Here is a 9,785-nt window from a genome sequence, read left to right as displayed (position 1 = left end):
TCATCAAGTCCACTCCAACCCCCACCCTCTTCACCCCTCCACCCATAATCATAATCAGATCAAACACTGCAGAAATGCACACACACACATGCATGCACACACACCGGATCTGGTCGCTCGTTAAGCTAAGTGTGTTTACCCATGTGCCCCCCCCCCCCACACTCCTCCGTCGTCAAGTGAACAGATATGCATATACATACACGAAGGTGCAAACGCGTAAATAGGTCGGGATGTATGCAGAAGGAGCAACATGGATTGCACTGTTTGCACATGGGGCCGGTGTCTCTGGGAGTGCTCTGAGAACACCGTGTTACACTCTTAGCGCTCACAGCTCATCAAAGAGGACCACCACCCAATCCTGGCCGTCAACAGCTGCAGTTTTTAGTTGAGACGTCAGGGTGGGTGTGGGGGGGTGGGTGTCTTTGCATCACGATCACATGGCTCAGCCTTAGAGGTGTGTCGGTGTGTGCAGAGACACCGAGACAGCCATACACACTGCACACAAACCGGTTTGCACCTGAGACTGAATGGGATCATCCTAATTCACGCTCACAACACAACCGGCACATCTTTCTTCAATTTGCATATAGTATTTACAGAAGAGAAGAATACGAACGCTAATTACCACTCTATTGCACTAATTCAGCCCGCGCTTTCTATTAAACCCACGGAACCTCCAGGGTTTTCTGTACACCTTGGAACCTGTCCACAGCTCCTCTCGCTCTGTTTGTGGAGAAACGTCAATCCTCCTCACCATCTCCTTACCTAACCAAACCCAAAGGAGGGAGGTGTTTGTGTTTTGCATTGGAGAGACAAACGCACAAATTGGACTGTGTGCAGTCGCGTGAAAGGTGGTTCTTCAGACCCTGTCATGTTTTGTTTTCCCAACTGGAGGCTAAACTGAAGTACAGGTAACTATTTTGCACTTCACCCATAAACAAAAGATGTATTTGGGACTCCTTGAGCCACTCAGCACTCAACAACTGTCTCAGTTGTTTTTTTTGTAAACCATTGTGTAGTGGGCCGAACTGAGATAACAGCGCAGGAACAGCGCTGCCTTTTGTGGAATTTCATTAGCCGCGTATTAGCGTGGGTGTTGGATCCAGTCCTCCAGAGATTGTTATTTGTACTTTTGGACGAGATGTTTGGGGCCGTTTTCGTATCATTTTCTCATCGTTGAGATATGTGTTATTAGTTTTTTTTGGTGAGGTCAAACTAGACACCAAACACACCAAATCAATGTTATTTTACAGAAAATCATCTTTAATATGGACATTCTGGCATCTCCGGCTCACTCATTTATTTGCGTGTGTCCACACACTCTGGTCACATGGCTTTCGAAGGAGCAGAGATGTGATGTGAATTCAAGTTCCCTCAACATTCCCTTTCTACTTAAGAGTATAGGATCAAGGCAGAGGAAGGTATGATTAAGGTATACATCTCACTCTCAATCTTTGGTGTCAAAACTATTTCTTGAGCGGCTTTCCTGCTACACACTAGATAGGGCGGCATTAGCTCAGGAGGTAGAGCGGGTTGGCTGGTAACCGCAAGGTTGCTGGTTCAATCCCCGGCTCCTCCTAGCTGTGAGTGTCATGGTCCAGAGCAAGACACCTCACCCTAATTGCTCCTGATTAGCTGGCTGTCGCCCTGCGTGGTTGACTCCGCCATCGGTGTGTGAATGTGTGCATGAATGGGTGAATGTCGGTCAACACTGTAAAGCGCTTTGGATGAAAGCGCTATATAAATGAGGACCATTTACCATTCACTACTAAGGAGAGTATCGGTGTAAAACTATTGGTGAATACCTTGTGAATGACGTAGCTTATTCCTTCATTGTGTTCCAAAGCTGCAAGGAAAGACAAACTTGAAATTGGACAAATGTTTTCCGAACAGCTTAATACATACATACGTACATACATACTGTATGTTATTGAATAACAAGGAAGAATATTGCCTCAGGCAGATATCGTCAGTCTATTTGTATCTTCCACTGCACTTGACTTCAACATACTGATTGAAGTAGTTTGTGACCTGGTTGAGAAATATTCATACATATTTCAGAAGTATAAAATCATCAGCAGGGCTGGTGGTGGCTGGGGGGGTGATTATTGGCAAGAGTGGAGACCTGGAAACATTTGCATCTGGGTTGACGACTCGATCAAACATGGAAGTACTTTATTTAGCCCTTAAAGACTTCACAGGCAGACAGATGTGTGTATATATTACATTGGTAAATTGAACCCACTTTTTGGTTTTTCAATGTATCGCCTTTCTTAATGGTGCTCTTCCAGACTGTACTGTTGGTCCGGTTGCACCTCCTTAAGTGTTTGTCATCACCTAACTTCAAACACATGGCATTCACTTTAAATTCTTGGACTTGAAAGTCGGGTCGAGTTTCTTTCAAGCTTGAACTCTCTTCCAAGATGTTAGTGTAATGGCTTGCTGCTCGGCTTGTGTCCTCTTAATTATCCAACTGCTTACAGAAACGCTTTCACCATCCAGGCAAGTGTGTAAAGATGTCCCCTCTCCGGCTGGTGTGTGTACAGTAAATGTCATGGAGAGGGAAAAGGACCTGTGTTATCCAGCTTTTAGACTCATAGACTCATGTGTTTTTAGGGATTTATACTGGATTGCATTTTTTCTGGTGCATGGTCATGCTTTTAAATTGAGACTTATGTACTTATCTACGTCGTTTTTGATGTTTTTATGCAGGCATATTTAGCAGTCTTCTATGAAAAAAGTATTTACAAAGTCTATAATTGTTAGAGCTGACGACAGATGAGGATAAACAACACAAATATTTGTACATGGGATAAACTGTTTCAATAGTATACATTACAGTTATGGGAAGTGTAATAGTTTCCTTCCACTACATTCCTTTGTACATTTGTAAACACAGATATTCAAACGATAGCCTAGCAGCACTGTTTGACTCGATGTCAAACACTGTGTTTCGGAGGATTGGTGGGTTTTGCACCAAACAAGGTTTGAGAGGCCCGAATAAAACTCAAGCCGGACTGGCCATCTGTGAGTTCTGGAGACGGACACAGCCATTCATATTGACCTGATCCATGGATTGGATAATACAGCAGCCACATCTGACCCATCTGACCGCCCCACAAGGATTTTGTCTAATCCCAGTCCGTCCCTGGATCTAAATGAGATAGAATTAGTTTTAGAAGTCTTCAAACTACTGAAAATAAACGTATCGGTTAATGACGCCATTTTATCGGTTATTCAAATAATATATATTTCATTATATGAGGAAATGACTAAGCATATGATAGTAACATAAATATATGAATATTTATTAGTTACAGTTTTGTGGTATATTTCTATCTTAGTGCAGAGAGTATTAATAATTCCCCGAACTCCAACTTGTCAGTTGGGTTTGCATCAGATCAAGACCTGTGTGTGTGTGTGTGTGTGAGTGAGTGAGTGAGTGAGTGAGTGAGGGGAGGACGGGGGCTCTGGTCTTCCCGTCTACTTCAGGTGAATCCCTTGAGGAGACTGCTGGTTGTTTCCTGACGTTCTGGAAAGGAGGACATCTGACAACACAACACAACACTGTGCAATTAGTCCAAATGGAATGTTCTTGTTGTTGTGTGTTTTCTCAATTCGATTTATTTGGTCACTACTCAGTGAGCCTGTATCTTTCAAGCTTGGTTAGTCATTATTGGATGTTGTCTTCTATTGGGTTAGGGCTGTTTAGCTCTTCTCTGCATGTAATTGGCTAACTGCCTGGCCTCAGTTCCTGGTCCCTACAGGAAGTGTGTATTTCTGTATTTTTCATGGCTGTAGTAGTGTGCGTGTGTGAGTGCATGTGCGTGTGTGTGTGTGTGTGTGTGTGTATGTGTGTGTGTGTGTGTGTGTGTGTGTGTGTGTGTGTGTGTGTGTGTGTGTGTGTGTGTGTGTGTGTGTGTGTGTTTGTGTGTGTGTTCGTACGTGTGTGTGTGTGTGTGTGTGTGTGTGTGTGTGTGTGTGTGTGTTCGTACGTGTGTGTGTGTGGGTGTGTGTGGGTGTATGTGAGTGCATGTGTTCCTAAGTGCGTGCGCTCGTACGTGTGCGTGTTCGTATGTGTGTACGTGTTTGTACGTGTGTGTTTGTAAGTGTGTGTGTATGCGTGTGCACGTTATGGTCCCCAGGAGGGGCAACCACAGATGGCGAAGGGCTGTGTTTGACGTGCTTGGCTCGTCTGTGTGGGCCTCTTGTCCGTCTCCATGAGCCGTTCTGATGGGCTGTTCGGGGACGGTTGGTTGGTTGGGATGATGCTATAGGGTTTGGGCATCAGGGATGTTGCAGCTGATACAGTCGCCCTAAAAGACTACAGAAAGTTGCAGTACTTTGAAATCCTAAACAAACGCACAATTAGCATAATTTAGGCTGATTAAAATCTTGTTTACCGGCGAAACGCGGTGGCAGTTCCAAACACAATGTCTTAGCCATAATGTGATGCATTTTAACGATTCATTACTAAACTATGACCAATAACACGACACACAACATGTCCACCAACACAATGCGTAGCATTCGAACGCACCTGTGCTCTCAAAACGGAGGCGGTTATTGCGAAGTGCCATACGGCCAACTGTTTCAGAATTGTTTAATGTTTGTTTAATTAAAAAACACATTTAAATTCTTTCCATTTTAGATCTGTAGTTTTTGAGGCAAATGAGTGCAAGAGTCCCAAGAAGAACTGTTAATAGTACACTTATCAGCCTTAAGAATGGAAAGCAGCAATGCATAGAAGACCAGTTTTCAAACAAATAACTTGACATGTAACCGTCAAATACTTACTTAGTACTGTACTGTACATATCTGAAGGACAACTGTACGAAAACAGAAGCTTCTTGGGAAATTTCTTCTGTCTATATTGTCTTTATTTTAATTGATTTAAGCCTCAGGAGAGTTGAACTATCAGGGTGCATCGTCTCTACCAAACTATTCTGTAGACAGCAACACAAAAACATAAGCAATCGCCATTTAATACATTGAAATGAAGGCCTGTTCTCTACTCTATTTGTATAAAACGTTCTGTTTGGTTTGATGTAGCATATGTCTGGTCTGTGATCATTGTTCCAGATATCAAAAGCAGACACCTACCCACCTGACCCGTGTACACATTACACACCCACCCCCACCCTCCCCTACACAACCCACCTCCTCACCCCAGATCTGTCACATTCAGCTGTTCCTTATCTCCCTTCTATTGTATCTGTCTTTCCCTCTCTCCCTCTCTCTCTTCTCTTGCTCTTTCTCTCTCGCTCTCGCTCTTTCTCGCCCAGAGTGCTTTCACACTGATCAGTGTCTCACACTGACCAAAAGTAATTTGCTAAACATTCTTCCAATTATGGGATACATGTAACGAACGAGCAGGGCAGCAGTAAGGCATCCAGCTCTGAGACACCTACAGTCAGGCATCTCATTTGAGTGTGTGCCTGTGTGCGTGCGTGCGTGCGTGTGTGTGTGCGTCAAGTCACCTGATGACTAATCCTGGCTCCGAGCCAGAATTCACAAACGAAAAGAAGAAGAAAAAGAAATACAGCCATTACACCTCGCGAAGATCATCTTAAAAGGCTTATTGACTGACTGATCCCCTTGAGACTACATGTCGAATGTCACGCGGCACACACGCACACACACACGCACACACGCACACACACACACACACACACACACACACGCACACACACACCAGGATCATCCTGACACGTTCCGGGGATGAACATCACAGGCGGCTATGTTTGGAAGGTGTCATGGTGGATCCGTCAGCGCTCTGCCGAGACAAGTTCCGCAGTGAGGCGTGGCTGAGAGTAAGGTGGTGATGGTGATGATGATGATGATGATGATGGGGGTACATAAGCACTGGCTGGGATCAAAGAGAGCCTGTCTGGTGTTTTGGGGGTGTTTCCGTGTATTGTATTTCTCTGTCGAGGAGAGAAAAAGTTGGTTGTCGGTTCTGCTGCAGGCTAAGTAGCGATGGGACTGGAGAAATGTGGTATATTTTCCAGACCTATGGGATGTGACCTTTATTCCTCCCTGATGAACGAGTTGCTAAATCACGTGGCGGGGTGGGGGGGTGGTGATGGGAGGGAGGCGGGGGGGGGGGGGGTTGCTGTGGATCTTAGTGGTCAGTGACATCCCCGCAGGGCATTCGGCAGACATAGGAAGGAGAATTGACCACAACTATCTGTGACGGTATCATATTGGCCCGACGCAATCACTGTGCAACACACACACACCTGATCCCCTACCCCCCTACCCCCCTACGCCTCTACCCCTCCACCCCCCCCCCCCCCATCACCCTCTAGAAAGCCTCTATTTCAAATCCCTTCAAAGCCCCACACAGGGGAAGAAAGTAAAAATGGTGGTGTGAAGAAATATCTTACCAAGCCAACTCTGTTTCTCTCTCCCTCTCTACATCTCTCTCTCTCTCTCTCGATCTCTCTCGCTCTCTCTCTCTTTACCGCTCCATCTCTCTCTCTTTCTCTCTCTCTCTCTCCTTCTCTACCTCTTTCTCTCTACCTCTCTCTCTACATCTCTCTCTCTCTCTCTCTCTCTCTCTCTCTCTCTCTCTCTCTCTCTCTCTCTCTCTCTCTCTCCCTCCTCCAGAACCCGTGAGCAGCCATGACAAAGTCCTATGAGTTCAACTGGCAGAAGCACCTGCCGGAGTTCATGCAGGATGGCGCCGCCTTCGACCGATTCGACGAGGTAAGAGCCTTCCGGAACGTTTTCCGCTCCGGAGCTTATCTCTGATTACCTCCGGAGATAAATGTATTCATATATAAACATATATATATATATATAACCCCAATAACAAGCCCCTATCCTAACCCTGTCATGTTCTGGAGAGCATGTCTTAACACGCAGCCTCTTGCTTGTTGTTCCCTGGGCGAGAGAGAGTCAATAACCCGCTGATTACAGAGGTCACCCTCCTCTCTGACCGCACAGCCCACCCCTCCACCTTTACCCTAATGACCGCACGCACGCACGCACGCACACACACACACACACACACACACACACACACACACACACACACACACACACACACACACACACTGATGACCTGAGTGTTGGCTGGCGCTGTGGCTGTAGGCAGAAAGGCAGGCCCCGGCAAACACATTGATCAACTTCATTAGCCGTTGCCGTGGCGACCCGCAGGCCCAACCCTCGATCGATGTGGCCCAGTGCGCGTGCGTCTGTTCATGCGTGTGTGTGCGTGTGTGTGTGTGTGTGTGTGTGTGTGTGTGTGTGTGCGTGAGTGCTGACTTGTGTGTTGGTGTGTTTGTGTGTGTGTGTGTGCGTGTGCAGGACACTTAGCTAGGACACACGCCTTGCCCGACCAAAAGTGTGTCACACATGCACAAAAGCGCACGTGCACGAGCATACGTCCTCCTCACCCGCACACGCACACTCGCGCTCTCACTCGCGCGCGCGCTCACACGTGCACGCGCACACACTCACACTCTCACTCGCGCGCACACTCACACGCGCACTAGCACGCTCGCACGGTCACGCAAACACACTAGCACGCTACCAAGCTCACACACACACACACACACATGCACTGCACACTCGCTCGCACACTCCCGCGCACACACACAGGAGGAATTCCCCTCAGTCCGCCGTGCGCAACGCAGCGGGGTGAGGAGGAGGAGGAAGGGTCTCCTGCCTCAGCCTTCGTCTTCAAATCAAAGAGCCCAAGCTAAAGCGGGCGGCGAAACTGGGCTGAGCCGGGCCCCAGAATAAAGTCTACAGAGTATTAGTAGAATTAGTAGAGGAGGAGGAGGCGGCCGGCCCGGCCCGGGACAGGGGGAGGGGGGGGGGGGGGGGGGGCGGATAGCCTGGATATCCTCAGTCGGCATAATCAAGACGCTAATCTGGGACATCCGTCACCACCTCGCACAAACGTTTCCCCCGGAGGCGGGGTCACGTAAGTCCGCCGCCCCGCGGACTTGGCGGGGTTTTTTTTGTGTGCGTGTGTGTGTTTTTCACTATAAGCAACACACACCTGCCGCATGCGTGCCACACACTATGTTGTCCACTTTTGAATATTTAAAAAGTAAAAAATTGCACAAATTCTTTGACTGTTCTTGTTTCAGCAACCGGTCCGTTTGGTGGTCTGGCCGTTTGGTTGTTGTTGCCAAGGTTACCCAATGCGTGGTCTGAAGAAGTGTGTTCTGCGATTTAGCTAAAGGCGGAAAACACACTCGGCAAACTGGGCCTATTTTCAGAGTTCAAGGAGGTTGTACATACACACCCTCAGCATACAAACCTTCAACCTGGGTGGGTCAGTCACCAGACGATCCCTGGGGGGTGACTGGGGGGGTTTGCATGCGGTACATTTGGTACATTTTAGGGATGGGGAGAATTAGTTTTGTTCATGTCTGTACCGGGGTTGTGTGCTTCTGCAATACTTCTGCAATATCGTCAGACCTGTAAACGTCAACTTTGATAAAGCTGTATACCTAAAACAGTAATCGGAATATCGGATCACAAATTTTACAGAATCGCAATATTTACAGGAGTGCAATACAAACCGAATCAGTGCCCAGAAATCGTAATTGTATGGGTGAGGTCACTGCCGATACCCGTCCTTCGTACATTTACAGTCATAGCGGTCAGGGATTTAAACAGCCGAACCACTATGTGTTATGACTTCAGCAGGGAGCTGAACCCAAAGTCAGAGTTCAGACTCAGGGTAGGGGACTGTTGACTAATGCTAGACAACTGGGCCCTAATTCAATGGAAAAACAGACTTTGCTTAGCTTGTAGCTACAGGCTGTGTGTGTGTGTGTGTGTGTGTGTGTGTGTGTGTGTGTGTGTGTGTGTGTGTGTGTGTGTGTGTGTGTGTGTGTGTGTGTGTGTGTGTGTGTGTGTGTGTGTGTGTGGCTGTAAGGCTGTGGCTAATAGGAAGCCTGCAGGGGACCACTGTTGATTAGAGTGAAGTACACACGTACACACAGGCGAGAACACACATACAACACACACATCAATACAATCACTCTCTAATGTAAGTACAAATGCCATTGGCCACAAATGATATGCAAAGCAGAATAGATTTTTCCAGATCCCACACTCCACCCACGGAAGTCCCATGGTGCAGCAGACGGTAGGGACATGTGTGTGTGTGTGTGTGTGTGTGTGTGTGTGTGTGTGTGTGTGTGTGTGTGTCAGTGTGTCAGTGTGTGTGTCAGTCTGTGTGTCGTGTCGGTGTGTTTTGCTGTCGGTGTGTGTCTGTGATTTATCTGTGTGTGTGTGTGTGTGTTGTGTTTGTGTGTGTGTTCTTGTAGCAGTATAGCAGCAAGTTATTCTCTCAAGATTCAAAAATTTTTTTTTTATCCATGAAACTGGATAAACAGTACAGTTCCAATGTACACATAATGTGGACTAAATGGACAGTTTAATTGCATATTCCTGGTTTCTGTTCATCCGTTGCTGTATGTAGAATATTGAAGAGGCTCACAAAGGAACCGTTGTTAAAAACAGAACAATCCTTCAATCCCATCTATTTCTTTGTGAAGTAGCATTGAATGTTGCCTGGATGTTTTCGTTATACAATCGTTTGCTTCTTGCGTCAGCCATCTGCTCTCCTATAACTTATTGCAAAGTAAAGTAAGAGAGAGAAGAGACGGAGGGATGGAGGGGGGGAGAGTGAATAATACATTATTTTGATGGACCTTCGTTGTTTAGCGGTTGCTCATCCTGCTAATGGGTAAAAAAAAACACTTTAATTCCTTCTTTGGTTCTTTTTTACTGTCATTTTCACTGTTCACTTCTTT

General features: G+C 46.6%; 1 protein-coding gene across 1 annotated transcript in view; it reads left to right on the top strand.

The window, feature by feature from the left end:
• Nucleotides 1-9,785, top strand: part of plcb4b (phospholipase C, beta 4b) — a 73,359-nt gene that overhangs the window by 26,538 nt on the left and 37,036 nt on the right. The window contains exon 4 of the mRNA XM_084484245.1: nt 6,613-6,711. Within this exon, the coding sequence (XP_084340371.1) occupies nt 6,628-6,711 (84 nt within the window). The 5' untranslated portion in view covers nt 6,613-6,627. The remainder of the gene's footprint in view (nt 1-6,612; nt 6,712-9,785) is intronic.

Source organism: Micromesistius poutassou, assembly GCF_964030765.1.
Source record: "Micromesistius poutassou genome assembly, chromosome: 19".
Classification (NCBI taxonomy): domain Eukaryota; kingdom Metazoa; phylum Chordata; class Actinopteri; order Gadiformes; family Gadidae; genus Micromesistius; species Micromesistius poutassou.
This window is presented reverse-complemented; position numbering and strand designations above follow the sequence as displayed.